We start from the raw sequence: 27,965 nt of genomic DNA on the forward strand, positions 1-27,965 counted from the left end.
CTCCCATAACATACAACCTTAAGTACAGCAAATAAGACAAACTTATCTAAACATGAGAATTGCCATCATATTATAAATGATAAAAATATTTTTTTATTGCAAGTACATGTACTAAGTTTAGATCTGACAGTAAGATAATAAGCTATGTATGACTGAATATGAACTTTAAATGTCACTCGCACAGTTAATACGGTACGTCTTGTTTCTTTATATGTCAGTTATTAATGTGTTCTGATTGAAATATCATAACCGTTACAAAAGTTACTTGTACATGTACATGTATAATAAAGAAATAAAATATGACCAAGAGTGTCGAAGAGGAAAGTGTGGTCCACTATTTCTGGTGCTTAATAGTACAATAAAAGCCTCAGATAAATAGAATTTTTTAAGTTCAAAATGAGTCACAATTCTGTCAAAATCCATGTTAGAGTTATTAGGGCCTTGAATAGTGACATACAATTTAACTCTCAAATAAGTGTATAAATTTAAATCCACTTCTGACAGTACTTTTGTAGATACAAACTTGCATGCATAAATGTAACCAAAGTGTGACGCTGACACCAATGCTAGGGTGAGTATAATAGTTTTCTCCATTCTTCAAATAATCAAGCTAAAATTACATAGAGGTTGAACACATGTACATAATAACTGAATGAAGCATGCTAAAAATGTTTTAATTCTAAAACTGGAATAGAGAAAAAATAAACAATATCTATATACACATATATAATACAGTTTTTGTTCAATTTACATTGTTTTGATAACATCATACTGATCTCTGAGACATCTTAAATATTCTCACTAGCTCATTCGACAGAATTTCCAAAAACTTTTTCTTAACAAAATGAGACCTATTCCAAATTCATTGAAATTAGAAACTTGATAAGAAACTTTATAAAAATTAGTATTATTACTAATAAAAAGAAGAGTTAAAATCTGAATGTTCTAATAGTTGAAAAATAACATATCACTTACACAGGTGCAATACATGCAAGCTGAGAGCTGCTTTCATTGAAACAATAAAATATAAATAGCAGGGACCTGGATTATGTGCGCAATAAGCCTCACAATGGTGAACATTTGTGAAATGTAACATTAAAATCCCCTGATGAATGTAGAAGTTCGGCTCCAAACAAGCATTTGTCAAAGACCTCTAAGTGTGACCTTAACATTTAACATAGGTTCATGCTTATGACACTGCTTCTGATAGTGGTGAAAATTTCTATGAAGTTTCATTAGAATCTTACCATGCACTGAGGAGATGAGATATGCTGCGGACAAAATTTCTATATTTTATCATCTGACCTTGACCTTGCATATATTAACCTAAATAACACGTTTCACACCAGTAGTTATAATAACAAACATTTGTGTTTCAATCCCTCAATAAATGATTACTAAATGGCCTGGAATACACATTTTCATATATTTATCTGTACTTTGACCCCTATGTGTGGCCTTGACACTGGCCACAGGGACCTTCATTTTGCACGTGACACTCCGCTTCACAATGGTGAACATTTGTGCCAAGTTATATTGAAATCTCTCTATGCATGTAAAAGTTTTGCTCTGTACAACTTATCAATGACCTATTAGTGTGACCTTGATCTTTGCTCTAGAGATCTAGTTCATATGCGTGACACAGCTTATCATAGTGGTGAACATTTCTATGAAGTTTCATTAAAATTCCTCTATGCGTGTAGGAGATGCTCGCGACAAAATATTGGACACCATCCATCCACCCCCCCCCCCCCAGGTGGGGATGCTGGTGTCCATCCACCAGGGAAAAACTATCATACCACCCTTTCTCAAACAGGCATTTAATAAAATGCACCTTTGATATAAATAAATTATTAGAAGTAAATAAATTTAAAAGCTATAGCAATGTATCAAGATTAAAATGAACAAGCATTTGATAGTATTGCGGGCAATACAGTAGTCCCCTACCGGTCCCTCAAAAAGTTCTTTAATTGTCATACACTCCTGTGTATTGCCATTTATAATGAATTTGAGGATGAAGTCTGTATTTGAAAATATCGACCACAAAACATAATAAAATAAGTTTGTCTATATCACAGTAATGTGTTAAGTTTCCATGCTTAGTAAGGAAATTATGTTTATACAACCTTGTCATATTATTACGATGTGGGATTTTAAAGTAAATCCTATAAGGATTAAAGAAGTTGGAGTGAAAATACCAGTTTCTCGAAAAAAATCTAAGTTCAAGGGGGACATAATTCTGGAAATAGTCTTGCTAGAGTATTTAACCTTCTCAAAAATGTCGAGTGATAATAAGAAACATATATATGAAGTTTGAAGTAGATACATTAGGAAATAAAGAAGTTATTTAAAAAAGACAACATTTTTTCCCCTAAAAAATCTAAGTTCAAGGGAGGTAATACTGATATTTTTTGTGCTAGAGTTATAAACCTTGTCACATATGATGTGGTTGATGACCAGAAACTTATGTTTAAAGTTTGAAGTAAACACCTTAAGAAATAAAGAACATATAGTGAAAAAGCTGAAAAATTTAAATCAGAAATCTTGAAATTCAGGCTATTTGTTGCCATAGCAACCAGAATTTTCAACATAAGAAGAAAAGAAAAAGATGTGCATAATCTCCAGACTGCCATCTACCCATATTTCAAGTTTCATAAAAATATTTTCAGTACTTTTAGAGTTATCACTGGATCCAGTTTATGTGTTAAATTTGCCATATTTTCAGACTATTTGTTGCCATAGCAACCAGAATTTTCAACATAGGAAGAAAAAAAAAGAGTGCATAATCTCCATACTGCCATCTATCCATATATCAAGTTTCATAAAAATATTTTCAGTACTTTTTGCGTTATCGCGGGATCCAGTTTTGTGGACGGACGGACTGACAGACGGACGGACAGACGGACGGAGGGTAAACCTAAAGTCCCCTCCGGTTAAACCGGTAGGGGACTAAAAAGTGTCACTTTTTACACAACATAAAATGAAAAATCAGTTCACAAGAAAAAAAGTAAATATTTGCATAAATGGAGCAAAGTAAATAAAATGATACTAAAATTAAGGAAATTAAAATCTAATACTGACATCTGCTTTTGCCCTCTACAACCTTTATTCATGTATGTTTAGATTGTATCCGATTAAACAAAAGGAAGAATTAACTCTTTATAGTGCATCTCTTAATTTTTTTTATTGTTTTCACCTTTTGATCAATGACCACTTACTAAAAACTATCATACTATTTTAACATTCAAAGAATTCAATCATTTTCCTGATTAATGTACCATTAAAGAAAATAAGACTATTTTATATACAATTTTAAGCATTAATATGAATCAACGGCATGTGTTAACAAAGCGCAACAACTGATTCTGTTTTTTGTTTTCATTTCTATGTTATGAATGTATTGTCACAGTTGATAAAAGGATCCGACACTTACATAAGAATATATTTTACAAATGTTAGAAAATGTCCATTTCTTTATGAGGGCCTTGAGATAAAATTAAGGAACAAAAAACATGCTTTCCAAATATAAATATTTGGATCAAATTAAGGATTATTGATAAAATATGGATCATAAATTTTGAATTCTTCAAAGCTCAAATACAGTATTTTAGAAAAACTAGTCTAGTCATGAAAAATCTTGGGAAAAAATTGAAAAAAGGTCTATTTTTTCATTTTTTTTACACCTTTAGGTATAAAATATGCGCAACTTCAGAAAAAAATTTGATCTCGATCTTTGTCCATTGTGAGCCCAAATCAGGTGATTATTGCAACATATTCAAATTACTGCAAAAAAGTCACAAAATGTGTCATTAGCTTTTGACAATACCATCCTGAGTTAAGCTCTATCAGACCAGATTTCCTTCCTTTCTGTGTAAGCAACAATACTTATTTTCAAAAAATTAATTTAAAAAAGTCCCTTTTTTCATACAGTAAAGGTCAACAGGTGTATTTAGACTTATCTGCTTTTATTCCTCCATTTGTGAAATTCATTATAGACTGGGCTAGTGTCAGACCAAAGATAAATGTACCCAAAGTTATAAAACAACATGAGAATGCAACAAAGAATTTTCTGCGACCAGTCCATTGTCCTGTATTCTGAACCTGTGCAAGTGTCGCAACCAGCATACACATTCCTGAAATAATGAAGAAAAACACTGATGAATATATCATTTTTAAACTTACAAAATAGGAATGAGGGTACAAAAAGGGGTAAAAAAGGTTTAAAAATCTTCAATTTATATCATAAAAATCTGATTTTCTATGGCCTGAATTACCATTTTGATTTCCAACAATAACTTAAGAACTTCTTTCTTTTAATTTTTCATTTATTTTGATGTCCTATCACTGTCCCTTCCTTACAGTTTAATTCATTCTGCAGTATTTTCAAACAATCCTGCACAAAATAAATAATCTTTAATTTGCATCAATCTTAATGAAAAAGTAGAAGGGGTTTTTGTCACAAAAACATATTTCTTGCATATCAGACAGGTACGTTATAACAATTTCAGTTTTCGTAATTTCTGTTCTGAAAATAATTGATATGTAATATAGAAGGAAAAGAATTAAACACCGGCTGTCGGTGCAGGCGGGAATATCTAGCTCTTGGGTAACTGTTTAGTGGAAACTCGACAGAACTTCGTTACCGCCGTAAACAGTTATCCTCAAGCTTCATATTACGGTCTTTAACAACAGCCAGTGTAAGTTTCTTATAGTCTCCCACGTATGTACTCTAAGTATGGAAAAGCAGCATGTAAATCCCATCAGCAGTTTGGCCTGCGAAAGCCAGACAAGTTTTTTTCTTCTATTTTAAGCTTTGGTGGCAATTTTGTGCAGTGAAGGAGAAAATGCTTGCGATATGTACAACTAGAGCTATCACTGAAGGTGATTAATACCCCCACCAGCAACTTTTTTTTTGAAAAAAAAGAAGTCTAAAGAAAAATTTGAACCTATAGTAAATCTAGTAACAACTGTGTACAAAGAATTATTTCAATTAATGGAAATCCTAACCAGGATCTTCATATTAACTTGCTATAAATTAAGTTTGATTACAATATCTCATTCCTAACTGTACTTATTTAGAAATGGTCTATTTTAGTAATGGTGACCTTGACCCCAGGGAGTAAAAATGCAATACCAACCGTGATCTCAACATAAGCTTGCTAAGTTTGATTACAATAAACATTCCTGACTCTAGTTATTGTCTAGAAACCATTTATCTATTTTTAGTAGTGGTGACCTAGATCCCAGGTGTTCCAAATTCAATACCAACCGGGGTCGCCATATAAGCTTGCTACACACCAAGTTTGATTACAATACCTCAGTCCTATCTCTAGTTATTGTCTGGCAACCATTTTTCTATTTTTAATATCAGTGACCTTGACCTGGACCCCAGGGGGTGCAATTACCCACTGGGGTCTTCATATAAGCTTGCTATACACCAAGTTTGATTTCAAAATCTCATTCCTAACTCTAGTTATTGTCCAGAAACAATTTTTCTATTTTTAAGTAACGGTGACCTTGACCCCAGGGGATTCAAATGCAAAACCAACCAGTATCTTCATAAAAGCTTGCAATACACCAAGTTTGATTAAACAAGATATGTTTGTAAAACATGTATGCCCCCTATCAGCAGCCAATTAGTCATGTGATAAGGTTATTATGCATGACTTCTGACCCAGTGATCAAACAATTAATAAGGGTTATAAAGTATCTACTGGTCATGACCATGACCTTTGACCCTTGACCCAAAACTCAATAGGGGTCATCTGCTGGTCACGACCAATCATCATACAAAGTTTGAAGTTCCTAGGCCTAGGCGTTTTTAGTAAATTGATCAGAAACCGTTTTTACCTACAAGGTCAATGTGACCTTGACCTTTGACCCCTTGACCCCAAAATCAATAGGGGTCATCTGCTGGTCATGACCAATCACCATGCCAAGTTTGAAGTTCCTAGGCCTAAGGGTTCTCTTATAATTGATCGGAAACTGTTTTGACATGCAAGGTCAATGTGACCTTGACCTTTGACCCCTTGACCCCAAAATCAATAGGGGTCATATGCTGGTCATGACCAATCACCATGCCAAGTTTGAAGTTCCTAGGCCAAAGCGTTCTTTAGTTATTGATCAGAAACCGTTTTTACTTACAAGGTCATTGTGACCTTGACCTTTGACCCCTTGATCCCAAAATCAATAGGAGTAATCTGCTGTTCATGACAAAGCACCATACCAAGTTTGAAGTTCCTAGGCCTAAGCGTTCTTGAGTTATTGATCAGAAACCATTTTTACTTACAAGGTCAATGTGACCTTGACTTTTGACCCCTTGACCCCAAAATCAATAGGTCATCTGCTGGTCATGACCAATCACCATACCAAGTTTGAAGTTCCTAGGCCTAAGGGTTCTTTAGTTATTGATCGGAAACCGTTTTTACCTAAGAGGTCAATGTGACCTTGACCTTTGACCCCTTGACCCCAAAATCAATGGGGGTCATCTACTGATCATGACCAATTACCATCTCAAGTTTGAAGTCCCTAGGCCTAAGGATTCTTTCATTATTGATCGAAAACCGATTTTACCTACAAGGTCAATGTGACCTTGACCTTTGACCCCTTAACGCCAAAATCAATAGGGGTCATCTGATTGGTCATAACCAATCACCATACCAAGTTTGAAGTTCCTAGGCCTAAGGGTTCTTTTGTTATTGATCAGAAACCGTTTTTACTTACAAGGTCAATGTGACCTTGACCTTTGACCCTTGACCCCAAAATCAATAGGGGTCATCTACTGATCATGACTAATCACCATACCAAGTTTGAAGTTCCTACGCCTTAAGGTTCTTTAGTTATTGATCGGAAACCGTTTTTGCTTTCAAGGTCAATGTGACCTTGACCTTTGACCCCTTGACCCCAAAATCTATAGGGGTCATCTACTGATCATGACTAATCACCATACCAAGTTTGAAGTTCCTACGCCTTAAGGTTCTTTAGTTATTGATCGGAAACTGTTTTTGCTTTCAAGGTCAATGTGAGCTTGACCTTTGACCCCTTGACCCCAAAATCAATAGGTCATCTGCTGGTCATGACCAATCACCATACCAAGTTTGAAGTTCCTAGGCCTAAGGATTCTTTCATTATTGATCGAAAACCGTTTTTACCTACAAGGTCAATGTGACCTTGACCTTTGACCCCTTAATGCCAAAAATCAATAGGAGTCATCTGATTGGTCATAACCAATCACCATACCAAGTTTGAAGTTCCTAGGCCTAAGGGTTCTTTTGTTATTGATCAGAAACCGTTTTTACTTACAAGGTCAATGTGATCTTGACCTTTGACCCGTTGACCCCAAAATCAATAGGGGTCATCTACTGATCATGACCAATCACCATACCAAGTTTGAAGTTCCTACGCCTTAAGGTTCTTTAGCTATTGATCGGAAACCGTTTTTGCTTTCAAGGTCAATGTGACCTTGACCTTTGACGCCTTGACCCCAAAATCAATGGGGGTCATCTACTGATCATGACCAATCACCATACCTAGTTTTAAGTTCCTACGCCTTAAGGTTCTTTAGTTATTGATCGGAAACCGTTTTTGCTTACAAGGTCAATGTGACCTTGACCTTTGACCCCTTGACCCCAAAATCAATAGGGGTCATCTACTGATCATGACCAATCACCATACCTAGTTTGAAGTTCCTAGGCCTTAAGGTTCTTTAGTTATTGATCGGAAACTGTTTTTGCTTTCAATGTCAATGTGACCTTGACCTTTGACCCTTGACCCCAAAATCAATAGGGGTCATCTACTGGTCATGACCAATCACCATACCAAGTTTGAAGTTCCTAGGCCTTAAGGTTCTTAAGTTATTGATCGGAAACAGTTTTTGCTTTCAAGGTCAATGTGACCTTGACCTTTGACCCCTTGACCCCAAAATCAGTAGGGGTTATCTACTGGTCATGACCAATCACCATACCAAGTTTGAAGTTCCTAGGCCTAAGGGTTCTTTAGTTATCACTCGGAAACCATTTGGTCTACGGACCGACGGACCGACAAGTGCAAAGCAATATACCCCCTTTTCTTCGAAATGGGGGCATAAATATCACATTCCTAACTCAAGTAATTGTCCGAAAATCATTTTTCTATTTTGAGTAACGGTGACCTTGACCCCAGGGGGTCCATTGCAATACCAACCAGTATCTTCATATAAGCTTGGTACACACAAGTTTGATTACAATATCTCCTTCCTAACTCTAGACTAATCTTATTGTCTGGAAACCATTTTTCTATTTTCAAGTAATGTTGACCTTGACCCCATGTAGTTCAAATGCAATACCGACCCAGGTTTTCACATAAGATTGCAACATACCAAGTTTGATTACAATACAATTACATTACAGCTTCAAACTTTAGTTATCTTCTGGAAACCATGAAATGGACCGACCGACGGACCGAATGACAGATGGACAGACCAACCGACAACAAGCCGACTCCTATATGCCCCCTAAACTGTGTCTGTGAGGGTATAATCAACAAATCTATTTATCTCTTTTTTTGAACTATCACATGATCCACATATACCTGATTTTTATATTATAGAATAGTATCGTATTATTTCTGACATTAATTCAAACCTTGATGAAGACTCATGAGAGTTGAAATGTTGGTAAACAAACCTTAAAACTTAACCTATGTTGATTAGTTAATTGTTCCACTCCCTTTATATTTTATTATTAGACTACTGATCAGAGAGATAACTCTGACACATACCGGTAGATAACCCTAACACTTGATAAATGCATGTATAATTGTTTTAACTTAGTTTTTCAACAAACAAGCACATGGTCACCTACTAGTATAAGAGCAAGACAGACCTGATTTTTGGTTTTTGATTTGATAAACTTTTTAATGTTTGTCATATAACCGCAAAACTGCTTCAAAACATTCTTTTAACTAAATTACAATGAGTCAGTTAGAACTGTATTGAATACGGGCAACTTAATTGGGAAAGATTTTTGAAAAATTGTTTAAATATCAACAAAAAAATAGATAAAATGTAAAAAAAAATATTGATGCTGATTTTCCAGTTTTTTTTCTTGAAAATTTAAATGTTGCCTTTATCTACTGATATGTCAGGTAAAATGTAAAGAATAACAGATTCCATTTTCATACCTAATTTTTGTAGTTTATTGTAAAGTCTTTGAACAGAACTGTTTAGGTGGTTCAATATTCAGAAATATACAGGAATAAATGAATTGCAAACAATAGGTGTCAGAGTTATCTATCCAACCAGTATATTATTATATAAGTATATATAAGGGACATTACTCAATTAACTCTTCTCATCAGAACAGTTAGAAAGAGGAAGTGAGTTATTTCCCTTTCATTTCATTCAAAACCAAAAGAGGAAGTAAAAATAGCAAAATTTCCACCTATCTGCTCAAACATAAAAAACCCAGTTTTTCTTTATCATAACTATGAAATACTAATAAAATCAACTTTCAAAGTAAGTTTAAAACTTTATTTTATGCACACAATTACACATCTATATATGAAGAATTATTAAGAAGAAAAAGAAAATTTTATTTAAGTTACACATTTACAATTATCTAGTGATACCAGGTACGTATATTAACGTATGTTAATATACGTACCTGGTGATACATATAAAAAATTTTGTCAGAAAGTAACAATGTAAAAAAATGTTCATGGAATATTTCAGTGAGAATTTTATTAATCTAAAACATAACATAATTGTTTGAATGAATTCTGTAATCCCGTTTAATAGAAATATACATAATAAAGGTTTATATTATAATGTATTGTTAAGATATATTGTGGTGTTATATAAATCTCAAAGGGACATAATTCAAAAAACTTTAATACCAACTGTAAGAAAGAAGAAGTGAGTTATTTCCTTTTACATTTCCATTCAAAACCAAAAGAGGAAGTAGAAATTTTAAAATTTCCACCTGTCTCGAAAAAGGAAATAATTACTTTCTCCTGATTTATATTTTTAAGAAATGTTATTAAGGTATGATCCACCTAATGCATTACCTCCACTTTGAAAAGTATTCAAATAGGCTAGGACTACTGTCAACTGCATTGTAACTGAGGGGCGTGGGTTCAAGCCCTAGAAGCGGCAACTTTTTTTTCTTTCTCTTTTTTTTCTTTGAACGTTATTTGTGTCTCTCATATCACTCTTGAGAAGAAAAAAGTGTTTCATTTTAATTATGAAATTATTATTGGTATTTATTGGCTAAATTTTGCCAAATTTTTTATCAAATATGGTACCTGATATTTTCAAAGTCTAATAAAATAAAAACTAGACGGTAAAAGTATTTTATATTTGACAAGCGCAACCAATATACTTTTAAGAAAATTTATGCAAACTTTGAAAACAGCCCCTGATTTGAGTAAATTTTAGGGATATTTTGAATAAGGCCCTCCAAGTAGAAAAATGATCAAACAAGTACTTAAAATGGGTGGGGTAGGGTAACATTTATATACATATTTCAAACATTTTGAGTAGAAACAATAATTTTGCTGGGTCATTTGTTAGCTGAATGCTATTATTTGTTTCTCAAAAATGTTCTATAGGAAAACATTTTTTCATAATGATTATAAAATAGAATATTTAGAGTTTCTCATTTCTGAAAAAGAGCCCTTCTAATAGCCAAGTTTTACTTAAGAAAAATCTCCATAACTCGTAAACCATACGGTAAACTTTGTTTAAATTTTGCATTCTTGTGTCTTTTAAGGTATATAACTGACATATGTTGTCAATTTTATAGTTCCTTATAGTGCCCATTAGGGGGCTCATACCTTAAATCAAACATTCAAATTTAGTTTAAAACATTATTTTATGTACATAATTTCACACCTATATTGAGTGATTTATGTAAGAAAAGTGTTATGTGAATATTTGAATGAATGGTTAATTTTATTGAAATTATGAAAACAAATATCCAAATTTACATAAAAGAGAAGAAAAATAACACAACCAAATAGAGAAAAAATGCAATATTTTTTATAAATATTGATAACTTCCCAAACTTATTTATCTTATATTTCCTAATGTCAAGATTGGCTTTACTGTTCTGTTCTGTTCTAGGACATAAAGGAAATAGAATTAAGTGATAAAATTAATTTGACTGCTGACTGAAACAATTTTCTCTTTTACTAATATATTACAGAATGTTTCAAGAACCTGACTACAGAGAAAACTTATCATTGATGTTATCAGAGGTTTTACATGACATTGGTGTCAATGAAAGAATGGTGATGAGAAGGAGAAGAGGAGTCATGCTGAGAGAGACTATGAGTAATATCAGGAACAGGTTAATTGATCAAAATGGAACTAACTATAATCTAGGGAGTCAAAGTGAAGGTACAACTACTATAGGACTTCATTCAGACATTGATATACTATCCTGTGATCATGATTTCAATATAATACAAGACTGGTCAGAGTGGGAACATGGCAAGTTAAACTACCTCATGATACAGGATGAGAACACTACCCCGGGGTATTGTTTCTTACAACGACTCAGACATGATGAACCTCTTCCTGCAACTGTCATTCCTAGTGAACATTATATTTCTGATAGAAGAGGAAGAATTTTGTTTAAAAACACAATGATAAATGATTATCTTCATGGTGGTGAGCAGCAGAAAGGACCATCTATTGCTGCACAAGGACAACCTGGATTATATGATAGAGACCTAGTGTTTGCTTTTCCATGTAAATCATGGCCTCAATCAGCATCAGGTTGGTTACATAGACAGGGTATTGACAGATGGCCAACACATGAGATGAGAAGATATGCAGCCAGTACTGGGTGTTTTGTTGTTCCAACTGGAAGTAAGGTCAGTGAATGTCCTGAATTTGAATGGAGAATATCTACATCATTGACAGAAAGATGTATAATGTACAATCTAAATATAACACAAATAAGGTGCTATGTACTATTAAAAATGATTCTTAAGTCCTTCCTTAATCCTCAAGATGAAATCAACATATCAAGTTTCATGTGCAAAACAGTTTTATTACATTGTATAGAAAACACAGAGTCAGGAATATGGAAAGATAACAATTTACATACATGTTTAACATACTGCTTATTGGAATTACACAGTTGTGTACAGAATGATTGTTGTTCACATTTCATTATACCAGAAAATAATTTGATGGCAGGGCAATTTACAGCTGAGACAAAACATGAACTTTCAAAAAATATTTGTGATTTTATACAGAATGATAGACAACAGTTACTTAGTATTGATATTGATGTTGTTGGTCATAGACTTCAACTTAAACTGAACAGAATACCACACGGAATTAACTATTTTCCTTCTTCTCTTGAAATACATTGTGAAAATGTTATGACATTTGAATATATAAACATTGCAAATAACATAAGTTTACAGCATAACTGTATTTTCAACCATTTACACAATAAAAACATTCAAATAATAAAACAATATCTAGGTAAACTAATGACCTTCAGTGACAATGGTAATAGATTAGAACATGCTGCATTCAAGCTTCTAGCACCTTTACTTTTTACCACATATGGATCTATCCTAGCATCATCCAGCATTGGTGAAAATAAACAAGTGCCACCTCAAGCATTGGTCTGGCTATCAGCTGGTTTAAACTCAGATATCTCATCTAGTAGACTTAAATTGGCTTCAGTGTTTTACAGTACAGGAGATATGGAGAAAGCTGAACTAATTCTGAGACACACAGAACAACAATATTATTCCAATCCTGTTTTACCTATCTGTGGCTGCCAAAATCAGCCCCCAGAAGCAGTAACAGCAGAATTCGAGAGGTTATGTAATGAACAACGTGAGGACTGTATAAAACATATTACAGCATTTTGTGTCAAATTTATACAGGGAGAGATCAACTGTGTTCCTTGTGAACTACAATATGAAATGTTCAGATCTACACAAGATGACATGATACACAGAGATGAGGATAGAGACTGTTGGATGGACTGGGCTGTAGTCGATTCTCTACCTTTCTTATACTTCCTACAATACAAGATCTATCGTCATCTACAAAGACATCAAGAACAACAACAAGCACTTTGTAAACTTATAAGAACCATAGAAACAGATAAAAACCTCAAACATAGAGAAACAGCTCTCAACATTTTAGGACAATGTATGGAACAAGAAAACAGACCTCAACAAGCATTAAAATGCTACATGCTTTCTCTTCAACAAAGGGCAAGAAACAATGTAGCAAACATCCATATATGTAAGCTCCTTTCTGGCTTACTGGTTAGCCAATAAAATTGGATCAAAAAAGAAAGTATGAAGACTTGAGTTTTGAATGATATGATTATCAAACTGATTCAAATGTGAAAATATAAGCCTGCCATTACACTTTTTATCACAGTCATATTATTTTGAAATACCATTGAACATGTTAAATTGAAAGAATGATTCCGACTTCAATGACTTTGAATAACTGATTTTATATTTGAGAGTTAAGACATCTTTGAATAGACCATAAGTATGAAAATTATTCCCAAACTTTTTTTTAAAAAGGGCAAAAAATTTATTTATAAATAAAATAATTATTTTCTCTTTTATTTGACTACCCAAATTAAATATTTTTTAATTTTCTAAACATATTGTTTCAGACAACTATTGCTATACAAGTCTATGTTAGCTAAATATCTAAGCTCTCAGCAATTAAGATTCCAAGGAGTAAATTTTAAAACTCTTGTTTCAAAAATAATTATGTCTATGTAACAAAGGTGAACACTGAGCAGGGGAAAAAAATTCAGACACATGTTAATTGTAAGATGTTCTTTTAATTAAGTTACAAAATCAAACAAGTCCTCACATTCTGTTGTGGTTATTTCAGTCGAATTATTTCAAATTATTGTTTCAAGTTCTTTGTCAGTATTAATTTACTACTATAAATGAAAACCTTTAAAGTCCAATTTTTACCTTTTTGAAATTAAAAAAAAAAAAGGGGCCATTTGGGATTCTCCCTTAATTTTACCCCCCAAAATTTTAACCCCCTTTATTTTAAAAAAAGGGGAAAAACCCAAAAACATTTTGTTTTTTTTTTAAAAAAAAAGAAAAAAAATGGCCTCCCCCCCATTGGACCTTTTTTCTTTTTTTTAACAAACTTTTTTCCCCAAAGAAAATGTTAGAAAATTTTCTCTACCAAAAAAAATTTTTTTGTTTTTTCTAACAATATGTTTCAATTAAACCCCCGGGAACATTTTTCCCCGGGTTTTTTTGCAAAATTTTTAGAATTTTCAGAATGCAATACAAAAAAAGGGTTTTTTTTAAAAGTTTTTTATTTTTGTTAAAAAATAAAGGAAAAAAAAACCCCGGGGGCCAATTTTGCCCTTTATTTTAAAAAAAATTTTTAAATCAAGAAATTTTTCTGCTTAATTTCTAAAAATTTGGGTTTTTTTTTCAAAAATTTTTTAATTTTTGCTTACCAAATTTAAGGGGAAAATTTAATACCCCGGGCGGGCCCAAATTTTTAAGGGGTTTTATTCAAATTTGAACCCCTTAAAATTTTATTAAATTCTAAACTCTCTCTTTATTCTTTAAAAAAAAGATTTTTTAAATTTTTTTTCTAAGCTTGGGGGAAATCTGCCCCCCCCGGCCCAATTTTTTAATTTTGGTTTTTTAATTTTTTTAAAAAGCTTGTAACACTCATTTAAAATTTTCTGTAAAAATTTTTTACTCAGGGGGTTCTTTAAAAAGGATTTTTTTTAATTTTTTTTAATGATTGGGAAAAAAGCCCCCCCCCAATTTTTCCCATTTTTTTTAAAAAATTGGTGACCCCCTAAAATTTTATGCCAAAAATTCAAAAAGTTTTTTTCGTTTTTTGAAAATTTAAAGTTTTTTTTTTTGGGCCATAACCCAACCCGGGGTTTTTCCAGTTTTTAAATTGGAAAATTTTGGTTTTAAAATTTTTATGGTTTATGGGAAAATTTTTTGTCGAATTATGGAATTATTTTTTTTGTCGAATTATCGAATTATTTTTTTGTCGAATTATGGCTATTATGAGGCGACACATGTGATCACTGATCGTTCTTCGTCTGTACAAAATATAACTCAAATTATATACATTACATTGATGGTAAAAGTCATTCAAAAGTCAATGTCAAATTTGAATAAGTCGTCATGTCAGTTTTATCATGAGTGTTCATGTGTCCCAAGAATTATTCAAATCCATAAATAAACAACAAGTTATGACAATTTAAGCAAATGTGATATAATATAAACTTGATTATTAAGGTCAATTAAAGGTCAAAGTCATATGAGAAAAATTCATCATTTTTCATTTTTTTGTCAAATGCATTCTTTTGTCCAAGTATGATTTGAATTTGTTAACAAGAGATGTGTGTGAAACACTTATGCCCCACCCCCTCGTCCCGGCAGTATACATTATGGGCAGTGTACATGGAATGAAACTTACGTTTTCAACATAAAATCAATCCACCAGTACTATCTGAGATGCATTGACCTATCAAATGCTAAAAGGTTTTTGACCTACAGGTTGCACAAACCTTGGTTGACATATAGACTATAAGACAGGTTTCATTTGGTCAATTTTCACCTTCTGATAGTCACATACGGCACAGAATTTGGTGACCTTTGTATTAATTTGAAATAGAAAAAGTGCAAATTGAATACTGTAGATACTTTTTAGGTGTAAACGATTCTGTGAATAATACTACATGTAATATTGCATAAGACGAATGTAGTTGTCTTCCGTTATACCAGATGCTAATAACCTGGTATTTAAAAGGCTGTTACAATATGTTAGTTATAAGATTATTTTGAGAGAAAAAACTTGGTTACACATTTACGCGAACGTTTATGCAAATACAGATATGGCCATGTTTGGATAAGTCAAAATATGGGAGACTTAAATATGTTTATAAATCTGTGTATCAAATTTCATTTCAATGTTGCAAACTTTGCAAGAAAATTAATGGAGGATGGGGGGGGGCAAAATAAACAACCACATTTCAACTTAGGAAGAAATAAAAAGACATACATATACTCTAGACTGCCATCTACCCATATTTCAAGTTTCATAAAAATATTTTCAGCATTTTTGCAATATCATGTGATCCAGTTTTGTGGACGGATGGACAGACAAGCCAAAAAGGCAAAAACAATATGTCTCCCAAAACTTTTGGGAGGCATAATTAAAGGCCTGAAGATTTCATTAAAAACTTAAATGTATTATTTTCCTATACAATACCTTCATTCAATTTTACTGACATACCTGGGAAAATAAATATGAACACAGCAGCAAAAGCTCCTAGAATCTCTATTACTATGCCTATGTTAGGTATAAACACAGCCAATGCTAGCGTCGCTATAAACCAGATAACTGTTGTTATTTTACGCCTTCTTCCTTCTTGACTCACGATCACTTCTGGAGATAATCCACGCAAATCTGTCCATAAACATTCAAATGCAGCCCTGAAATGTAATAGCATTGTTAGTACTGAAATTAATGAACATAAACGAAAACCAAAAAGGTTAACCAACGCCACTGCCACCAAATGAATCATGACAATAGTTTTACTATTTCGTACAAACATAGAGCTAAAACACAAAATCACATCATAAACTGACATATATATAAATTGGCACGCCACAGCAGAGACACAAACCATGATCCCTGGATTGCTAGTCCAGTATGGTAACCACTACACCACAGCGGCTGTTGCGTTTTCTTTGTGCTAACTAACCGTATATATTTAAGTTATTTTAACTTTATTGTGATGTCATCACTTTTATTACCAAAGCAGCGAGCTATGCTATTTAGAGCTACTTTAACCACAATCGGCAGATTCCACATTCACTGGTTTTTCTTATTGGCAAACAAATTTATTATTTTATAAGGCCACTTATACCACCCAAGAATGAATATATATGAAAGAAAGTCATGAGTGGAAAATTATACATTATATAAAAATTACACGAAATTAAAATCGGCACGCCACAGCCAGGACTTGAACCACAAGTCTCTGGATTGCTGGCCCAGTATGCTGCCAATTTTATATAATTATGTATAATGAAAATAAGGTGACATTAAACCTGTGGTTTTAGTGATTGGGCACTGAAGATGCTGGACATGCTCAGTTACCCATCTGCTGGTATCAAACAATCAAATATAGGGAAACCTGGCTAATGCAAAGCGAATAAGGTAAAGTTAAGGTCTAAAACTTTGCAAAACTTGAACTGTTTACTCTACAGAAAACACATTTTGAAAAGAACATTTTTTCAAACAATTTGCATACAAACTGCATATTTTTAGGATTTTTTGATCAGGCACACAGGAGAAACTAACAAATTTCATTTTAAGCCTAGTTTCACATTAAAAAAGAAAGCAAAACATAACCATACCTTCCACAGAACAGCAATATTGGATATGTTGTGTATGTTTTAACAGCTATCAATATCACTGCAATTATCACAGCAGGGTCAGGGTCATATGATAACAATATATCAGTTGTTATTAGGTCCCCAAAGGTCAGATATCCGAACGCTGCAGTCCCTGTATATGTGGCTACACACAAAAACATCGCCACTGACACGGTTTTAGAGAATTGTTTCAGATTTCTAGGTTCCATGCAGGAGTATATGGGTATAATGCTGACGTGACACTGCAAGAAAAGAAATTATCATTTAAACTTTCAATCAATCAGAACAGAACTTCTGAACACCTGTTCATAAAATAAGGTTTCACCTTAGTACAGTAATGGGTTAATTCCTTATTTGGTTTAATAGGAGTTAACCTGTTACTGCACTAAGGTGAAGAATTGAATCTCTGGCCTTGTGGTTACGGTGCCTGACTCTCAACCTAGGAACCATAAGTTCAAGCACTATGTGTGTTATGACTATGTTTCCTTATATGACAACTGTACAGGTTCATTCTTAGAAGAGGACCCAATGAATGTTCACAATAATTGCAATTCACAATCAAGCTTAGATAAATTGCTTTAAACTAAAGAAAGGATAAAGAATTTAGGATCAATAATCAGGATCAAAATAAAAAATAGTTCATTCTAAGAATTTACAAAGAGATCCAATGACCTAAATACTTAGTAGCATAAAATTTGAAATTTTTAGGGAAAAAATCTTGGGCACTTAAACTGGAAAATAATACTAAGGATAACAAGAGTCATGTTAACATGGTCATCCTCCGCCGAATGCGTTTGCTCATTGGAAGAATGTATATGTAGAAGAGCAGAATAATTAAATTTTAAGAGGTCTTTTGGTAATTAAAACTGAAGGCTGAAGTGATTACAGATTTGAAACCTTTGTGAATACTTATGGCTGAAGTGATAACAGATTTGAAACCTATGTGAATACCAATTCCCTTATTTTAAGATCACAAGGTCAAATGTTAAGGTTATTGTGAGCCCCTTATTATATAGAGTTTTTCTGGTCTAATGTTGACAATTTTTGAGCTCCAATTAATATGCAAGTATAAAACTGCCGTAAAAATTTAATCTTATTTAAATACATGTGAAAGCTTTTATCAAAATTTGGAGATGCATGAATTTAAAGCAGCTGAAATCCAAAAATAATGATTACACAAAATTTGTTCTGAAAGGATATTTATGATTTCACAGTATGTTCATATACAGCACTAGTTATATTTTGAGTTTCAAGTGAAAACCTTTTATAGTTAATACTTAATGAGTTACTGTCTGGACAAAAAGTAAGCATGAACAATAAACAAAGGGCAATAACTGAAAAATTATGCATGGCAGCTTTATCATTCTTGTGAGCTGCACTCCTCCTCAATGAGATCTATCCACGTTGATACCTGTAATACTTTTTGAGATTAGCTCTGGACAAAAAGTATGAAAAATAAAAACAGGCAAGAACTCAACAAGAGGGCCACGATAGCCCTGAAATTGCTCACCTGTAAAATAGGCCCCCTGGGCGGGGCCAATTTTAACCCAGGAGCTTTTATTTGAACAAACTTGGTAGACACCCATTTGAAGATGTTTCATGATAAATATCTAAGCTCTAGCTCTAAGAAGATTTTTTAAGTTATATAGGAAAAAAAAAAATTACCCCCCCCCCTCTGGGCACGCCAATTTTGTCCCCAGGGCTTTTATTTGAACAATTTGGTAGACAATCTCTAGAAGATAATTCATGCTTAATATCTAAACTCTACCTTTTTGGGTTTTTTAACGGAAGATTTTTTAAGTTTTTACTATATACATATAAGGAAAATCAATGATCCCCGGGGCGGGCCAATTTCAACCCCAGGGCCCTTATTTGAACAAAAATGGTAGACATTCATTAGAAGATGTTTCATGCTAAATATCTTAGCTCTAGCTCTAAAGGTTTCTTAAAAAAAGATTTTTAAAGTTTTTACTATATACATAAAGGGAAAAACAATGACCCCCTGAGGCGGGGCCAATTTTGACCCCAGGGCTTTTATTTGAACAAACTTGGTAAACACCCACTAGAAGATATTTCATGCTTAATAGCTAAGCTCTAGCTATATGGCTTTTTTAAAAGAAGATTTTTTAAGTTTTTACTATATACAAATAAAGAAAATTAATTACCCCCCCCCCCCCAGGGTAGGGCCAATTTAGACCCCAAGGCATTTATATGAACAAATTGGTAGACACTGACTAGTTGATGTTTCATGCCAAATATTTAAGCTCTAGCTCTTACGGTTTTCTTAAAGAAGATATTTTAATTTTTTTCTTTCGGTTGCCATGGCAACCAGAGTTCTGCTTGGAATTAAATTCTTTGAACAATTTTTAAAGATGACTACCAAAGGTACATTCCTGTGAAGTTTGAATGAAATTGGCTTAGCTGTTATGAGGAGATGTCGTTTAAAGTAAAAGTTTACGGCCGGACGCCGGACGAAAAGCGATCACAAAAGCTCACCATGTCACTTTGTGACAGGTGAGCTAAAAATAATAAAGGGTAGAGTTATCATTCTTGTGCACAGCATTTCTCCTCAATAAGATCTATCCACCTATGAAGTTTCATGTTGACATCTCAAAGATATTTTTAGTTATGCTCCCCTCAGTAAAAAAATAAGTATGAAAAATTGTTTGTTTGTTTGTTTGTTTGTGTCATTTTACGCCTTTTTCCAACATTATTTCAGTCATACAGGCGGGTAGTTTCCTAACCATCGTTCCTGGAGAGTTACACCAGTACTTGACTACCTTACTCCGCGCTAAACTACCAAAGTATCTCCCGGGGATCGAACCCACGCCAGAGAGGTAACTGGATTAGAAGTCATCGACTCTAACCTCTCGACCACGGAGGCGGTTTAAGTGTGAAAAATAACAAAGGGCAATAACTCAAAAATTATGAAGGGTAGAGTCTTTACTCTTGTGCACTGCACACCTTCTGAGTGAGATCTATCCACCTATGAAGTTTCATGTTGATATCTCAAAGGCTTTTTGAGTTATGCTCTGGACAAAAATGAAGTTTGAAAAATAACTAAGGGCAATAACTGAAATATTATGCAGGGTAGAGTTATCATTTTTGTGCACTGCACTCCTCAATATGATCTTTCCACCTATGAAGTTTCAAGTTGACAACTTTTTGGCAGGGGATAACAAAAGAATTTACCAAGAATTGAATTAGAATTTTTTTGTGCAATTATTTTTTGTATGTCTCTTCTAAGAAGGTGGCTTGATATCAACAGTGTATCCCTTACAGGGGTGATCCTTTCAAAAGAAACATTGACGAAATGTCAAAAATTGTATTTACAAGTGACGTCGGAGTATGGGCAACATTGTGTTACCAGGTAGTCTTATAATTTGTTCTGTAAAATTACATAAGATTGTATTATGCTGGTTTTCGGCATGAACAAAGGCATCTTAAATACCAGTGAATTATTTTTTAGAAGTCAGCGGAGTATATTTTATTTAACCGCTGTCCGTGACTTATTTGGACAGCCCCCGTATTTCAATTAAACTGTTATCTTTGACCCAGGTTTAATATATCTCCTTATTTTGTCTAATTTTTAAGAAAATAGAATTTATTCTTACCTGATAAGCAAAACATATGGTTGGTACAACATGAAAAACATCCATCCATGCGTCTGGTCTGTAAAAAAATGATGTGAAAAAAACACACTAAAATACAGCCTACTAATCTAGCATTTTATAAGTTTCAATGTCTGGATTCTATTATATATCTTGTATTTTAATAATGCAAACAATTATAATAATGCAGATCAATTTCACAAATCCAGACTGGCTTTAACACTTAGCATTCTATGCCGTATATATAAAGAAAAATACATCGCAGACAGTGTGCACATAAAATTTATATTTTTGATTTTTATGGCATTTTTTAAAAATCTTTTTTGTTTAAAAGAATATTAAAAAATTACACCACACTGATGACTTAATACTTGAATTAGCATTCACAAAACCATTGGGCTTCTGACACAATCTACTTTATGAGCATCTGTTTCCTGTGCTCCTATGAAAACAGCCTTAAGTTGCTTTTTTTAATGAACTAGTCCTTAACTACAATTTGCATTATTATAAATTCATTATACGAGTTGCTGACTGGATATTATATGATGAATATAGCCTTGCTGACATAAATATAACCCTCGGCTAGAGCCTGGGGTCATATTTATTTCATGCAGGCTATATTCTTCCATAAATCCAGTTGGCAACTTGTATCACTATAATAATCTACCTTAAAGTTAAAGTTAACTTTGCTTGTTTTATGAACATTGTTGTCTGTTTTTCTGTTGTTGGGTCTTTCAAAAGTATTCTTCAATGTCTGAATTTTTACTTTGAAAAAGCGATAATAAAGCCGTCTGCTTTAATATCTTTTTTCCCTAAAAAATTCATCCCCCTAGCAACACACTACAGTTTGTCTAAAATGTCCTATATACGGCTCTTTTTCAATCTCTATAGATTGTATAAGTTCAATATAAAAACAATTATTCTACTATTTATTTCAAAGGGAATAATAAAGAATTTGAAAATAAAGTACTACAAGGAGTTTCTATGACTAAAATTAAAAAATAAATCTGGCACTACGCTTAAACAAAACTATCTTAATCCAAAAACTAGCTTAATCATTCATGGCAAGACTTACTTGGTTTTGATTGGTCCAGGCGGATCATGTGGTAGGAAGTATTTTATTGTTACTAAGGCGACAACATAAAGAATGCCTATCACTCCCACAAAACTGAAAATAGAAGTATTTATATGACAAAAATTATACCATGCAACTATTAATTAATACATCACATAAGCCATATTATTATATACCTATACATTTTTTCCTAAAATACACGTAAATACTGAAGTGCTTATACGATTATAAGACAAAAGTCATCAAAAAGTATTTCCAATATCATGGAATTTTCTAAAATATCTCAGTGGAAAAGATGGTGGTAAGAAAATCTTAATCAAGGTCTGATGTTATTTTTTTGGAAGGGTTTAACGTCAAACCAACACAGAACAGGTCACATTGAGGAGACTTTCCAGCTTTTTTGGTGCACCTCTATGCTTTACTTCAGGCACAAATGGGCACCTGAGTAGAATCACCGACACTCCGTAACTTGTCCATTTAAAGAATCCAAAGTTCCAGTTGAGATTTTAACCCACTGCAAAGACGGACATGTGGTTTAAAATCAACAACCTTGACCACCTGGCCATGGACACGCCTCAAAGTGTTTTGCCGATGTGGTTACAGATGCTGAAACTATTTGAATATTTCTCCATCTTTTTAAAACATTTGTTTGTTTGTTTGTTTGTTTCATTTTATGCCTTTTTCCAACAGTATTTCAGTCATATAGGCAAGAAGTTTCCTAACCATCATTCCTGGAGAGTTACACCAGTACTAGACTACCTTCCTCTGCGCTATACTACCAAAGCATCTCCTGGGGATCGTAACCACGCCAGAGAGGTAACTGGATTAGAAGTCATCGAGTCTAACCCCTCGACCATGGAGGCGGTCTTAAAACATTTGAGTTAAACATAAACACCTACCTTGCGTATTTCAGAAAGTCAATGCGTTTAGGAAAACATAGAGGTAGAATCAGGAGAAATGATGTTATAACTATTGTAGATGCTCTATTCATATACCATGGATGATGCTGGCAGTAAAAATCCTTCGCAACAAACAGAAAAACTGAAAAATTAAAAAAGTTAAAAAAAATTTACAACTATTTCTGATAATAATCTATATGATTTGACTATGCTTATCTTAATTTTTAGTGTGGCGGCATGGCTGACAGTTAGACACGTTGGGTTAGTAATCTGAGGATTGCTAGTAGCCGTGTGGGTTCAAACTATGTTAGGGTCAAGCCGTTGTTTTGTATAAGAAACTTTACACTCATTGCTGAGTACTGGTTGGTTCCAGGAACAGATTCAAGAGTGTTTTAATAAGTTTATAGCTTCCAACACAATCTAACTAACATAAATTTGTATAAACTAAACTAATTACCCATTACTTTACTAGGACCCTTTTTTTACTAATATTTATGAAACAAAATTTGTAAGTTCTCCAATAAACAATGTATCTTCCAAATGCTTGCCCAACAAATATTGAAAATGTATATTGGCTAATTTTGACATTTCTTGGAATGGCATATATTTTCAACCAGTGCAGACCAAGATCAGCAAGCACTTCCATGGTCTAAACTATTTGCTATTTGGTCAGTACATAATTGAAATTATTATCCCTAAAAATGATGCTAGTTGTGTCCAGACTGCAAGAAGACACTAAGCAGGGAAAAGGTTTTTTAAGTCAGTAGCTGAAATGTCGCAACAGTGACAGTGTGAAATAAAATCTCATTTAAAAAAAAATTGCATAAATTTTTTTTGAAAATCTTACATTCTTCCCACTGGTCACCTATGATAATTAAGAAGGTTATACAGGTCCCGAAACAGTATGTCGTTAGGAACATGGCACTGGCCCGCTGAGCATTCTTTCCGCACACTGTACTCACAACATCCTGATAGGTGGCAGCACCTTTCATGTCTGAGCAATATGCCAAGATCATAATGGCTGCTACAATGAACACCAGAAATATCTGGAAAAAAAATATTAGAACAATGAAAATTTTATTTCTTAAAGAAGTTCTGTAGATATTATATACCGTAATCTCTGAATTACATATTAATGTTATAAAATCGTATCGACAACCTGCGATACATGATACAATAGGATTTATACTAATTTAACAACAAAATCAGTATTCAAATTTAGTAGCGACTAGCTAGCCCTTGTATAATTCAAATTGTGCTGGTAAAATTTTCAAGTCACTTGCCCAACTGATCTGTTAAATATTAACCGCTGATGGATCACCTTGTTTTTTCTGCAGATGAAATGACTGAATTTCTTGATTTAAAGATGTAATGAATGACAGTTTGTTGTGTATAATAAGTCAGAAAACACATTAATACATTAAAGCAGCATGCCTCCAGTTTTATGCAAATTTTCAAGAAAATTTCAAAAATGTGTACTTAAAATAAAATGAAGTCAACAAAGAAAGTAATTCACACATTGCAAAAAACACTTACAATTCATGTTGATTACCAAAAAGAGGTCAAAATATGCAAAAAATTCCCTTACTGCATTAGTCATGCAGTAGAAATATGGTGATAAATACTGCAAAATCAGTAATTAATGACACAACATGAAAAATTATTACATGCATCTTGAGTCCTTTTACTTTTCTTAAATTTTTTTTACATTTTTCTCATGTTTGATTTTATTGAAATATTTTTGGAGGCATGCAGCTTTAAACTAGCATGAAATCAATATAAAAAAATGTTAGTCTGTAAATTACAAACAAACGCCTATCTAGATTGTAACTGAACATAACAATGTTACACAATGAGCGTATAAATCTTACAGCTTGTACGACTATGGCCACAATTACTCCCCCTGCTTCGTGATATGCCTCTGGAAAGTTGAGAAGTCCGGCACCAAGGGCAGCATTTACAACCAGAAACACCGACGAGTACCATGATGATCCTAAAATAATTTAAACCTTTAGCTTGTCCGCCCGTATGACCAGTGCAGACCAAATTCAGCAGCTTACACACTTGTGTCGTCTGATTGTGGGCTGCACTGTTTGTTATTCAGTCAGTACTACCTATTTGGAAAATTTCCCAGCAACTGTCAGGATGATAAATGGTTTTGTTCATTTAAGATCAGTCTGATCAGGATCCATGCTGTTCGCTATCAGTTTCTCTACTTGCTATAGGGTTTGTAAGCGAACAGCATGGATCCTGATCAGACTGCGAGGATGCGCAGGCTGGTCTGGATCCATGCTGGTTGCAAACGCACTATGTTGGTTTTGTCGTGACACGGCTCAAATGGTTTTGAAGATAGACAAGTTCATTTAAGATCTATAGTGTCATGGTAAGGATAAAAATATATTGTTACAATTTATATTATATTATATTTTAAGCTTTTTGATGGGATGTTTAAATAAACTACTGGTTGGGAACCTGAGCAAAACTGGACAACCACCAAACCCGGACGGCCCTAAAAATGCCTGATTTAGTTTTTTTTCTTTGTTGAGTGGTTATCAATCGATCTGACAATCACTTTTTAATCATCAATAAATACATATTTCTTCCATAATTACATGTAAGTACATAAATTTATTTCAACTTAGGTAAACTTTAATATTTTAATATCTATTTCACAAATGTCGACATTGAAAATTTGGACGTCAAGGGTGCTATACCTACCCTCTTATACTAGCTATAATCATTTGCAGAGTAAACTATAGAATATCCAAAACTTCAGCATTTGCTGCCGAAATATTGTTTATCAAGTTAAAAATATAAAATTAGTACACAAAAGCCTTTATCTGAATTAAATTAGAGTCATTACATATCTGTCCGGACATGGTACTGTAGTGTGCACAATTTAGGTAATTTTGATACCCTCCTTGATGGGCCTCAGACATAAGTGTCAACATAATCAGAACTAAACAAACTAGTATGTTAGTTAAGAGAAGAACCTAGACCAACTAATTGTACTGCGTGACAAGATATTGTGCTATTTTCATGTCTGGGCAATATCTTGCTTTGCATCTGTAAAAGCAAGTTTCTGACCCGGGCCAGTACGAAAATATCTCAAAATCAAGCTTTGGCATGTCAATATAAATTATATATTTTGACTACCGCATGTATTCATATCTTAATTACTATCAATTAACAAAGAAATCAAAGGAATTAAGTGCAACCTAGTTTGTTTACATATCTTTGACATGTAAATTGAGTATATTTAAATATTAAAGTATACTGTAGACACCAAACAATTTTTGGAAATTATCTAAAATAATTGCTATACAAGTATTTTGCCCTTCTGTACATAATTTGTACATGTACTTTGCTTCTCCTACATTTTTGTAAAAATATACGGTTTAAATTGGAATGCTAATCTATACATCAAAATATCCTTAGTACCGAATATCTTTTAACCATTAAGGAAGTACTAGTACATTTAGAGTCCTACTTTATCTGTTTATTTATATGTTGTTCAACACTGTTCTACAAAAAGGACAACCTGTCTTTTTTTGATGCACAATTATCACTTCATCATATTCCCCCTCTGCTTGAACGGATAAAAGCCGTTTTCTCTCATCATTCGTAGAATTTATGTCACCTTCGTGAAACGACATGATTTAAATGCGTTTACTTTTATTGAAAATTGTTTGTTTTTATCAGCTGTTTTTCATTGTTTTGAAATTAAAAGGGGCAGACATCTTTTGATCATGTGACTGAGAAGAAATTATAGTCCATAAATTTTATCGCCATAGATAAAAGCCGTCAATAAATGTTTGTCCGTAAATTAATAAAGTCCTCTTTATTGGTATTGTCTTAAAATTTAGTCCATTCTGGAACATACGATACGTACATCCCAGGTCCATTGTACATTAATCTGACTATAGAAATTCATTTTGCTTAACCTAGGAACTCTATTGAGACTGTATATTTATAATTACTAGTACATGTCTGAATTTTATCTTCTTGATGCATTAGCCTGGTCAGGGGGGTCCGGAAAGTTCCATCGAATTCCTGCACTGTCAGATTGACCAACGCAATGTTTTATTATATTTCTTTTATAATTATTATCATTATTTTTTTTCTTTATTTTTTGGCGCTGACATAGCAGGTGATAAGCCTAACTCTCAAAGCGGAGACATTTAGCGCGGATTTTACCACATGAATCATGGAACCCTTTACCGCGGGAAAAGTAAAAATCCATCGTGGCAATGAACTATGAAACATGAAAAGTATGATTTATGTCTCTTTGACAGGCAACAATTGACTGACCAGTGCATCAAAGGTGCATAGGTCAAAAAGCCTAAAAAGTCATAAAATTTAAAAATCTTACCTAGATCAACATGGACACGTATGAGGAAAAAAAAATGACAGGAAAAAAAGAGAAATAAAAAATGATAAAGAAATATCTTTTCCAAATGCAATTTAAGATTTTGGATTGGGTTTAAGTTTTAGCAACAAGTCATTTCCTACAATAAAATGGTCGTTCTAAAAAACAGAGTAAGAGAAGTATTTTGCAGGAGAACTACATCAAACGGTATTACAATTAAATGGTCCACAACAAGTAACTTGCAACCGTCTCTCAATCAAAATTGGGACTAAGTAAGATATCGAGATAAAGAAACAACACATTTCCTCTTGTTAAAAAACCTAACTGGAGCCCCTTTCAGTCTCTATTTATCAATCAATTAATTGTGCACTATAATTCGTTTAAGAGGTTTAATTCAATTACAAAGCACATCAATCCAATTACAGAAAGAATTTTCAATAACTAAAGAGAGAATTAGATGTTTTAACTAATGCTAATTAGGCGTTCTGTAAATTATGTACATGAAATACAAATAATGTGTTAAGAGAAAACAAACCTGCATATTAAAGATTCTTTTTCATTATTCTTGTTGTTGTTTGTTGTTGTTTTAC

At 33.2% G+C, this 27,965-nt stretch overlaps 2 protein-coding genes across 2 annotated transcripts; one reads left to right on the forward strand and one right to left on the reverse strand.

Moving 5' to 3' along the window:
- Positions 1-1,899: 1,899 nt before the first annotated feature.
- On the reverse strand, positions 1,900-26,753 carry LOC132723207 (sodium-coupled neutral amino acid transporter 7-like). The gene is made up of 9 exons (XM_060707886.1): positions 26,548-26,753; positions 24,878-24,999; positions 23,854-24,052; positions 23,007-23,148; positions 22,108-22,200; positions 21,036-21,093; positions 17,404-17,663; positions 16,274-16,473; positions 1,900-4,133 (listed from the first exon to the last, which is right to left on the reverse strand). The coding sequence occupies exons 1-9, from the start codon at positions 26,660-26,662 to the stop codon at positions 3,937-3,939; spliced, it is 1,386 nt and encodes a 461-aa protein (XP_060563869.1). The 5' UTR covers positions 26,663-26,753; the 3' UTR covers positions 1,900-3,936.
- LOC132723206 (uncharacterized) lies at positions 9,390-13,490 on the forward strand. The gene is made up of 2 exons (XM_060707885.1): positions 9,390-9,493; positions 11,184-13,490. Exon 2 carries the CDS (start codon positions 11,185-11,187, stop codon positions 13,291-13,293), a length of 2,109 nt encoding a protein of 702 aa, XP_060563868.1. The 5' UTR covers positions 9,390-9,493; position 11,184; the 3' UTR covers positions 13,294-13,490.
- Positions 26,754-27,965: the final 1,212 nt, after the last annotated feature.

Source organism: Ruditapes philippinarum, unplaced genomic scaffold, assembly GCF_026571515.1.
Source record: "Ruditapes philippinarum isolate M1 unplaced genomic scaffold, ASM2657151v2 ctg721_1_1_1_1, whole genome shotgun sequence".
Taxonomy (NCBI): Eukaryota; Metazoa; Mollusca; class Bivalvia; order Venerida; family Veneridae; genus Ruditapes; species Ruditapes philippinarum.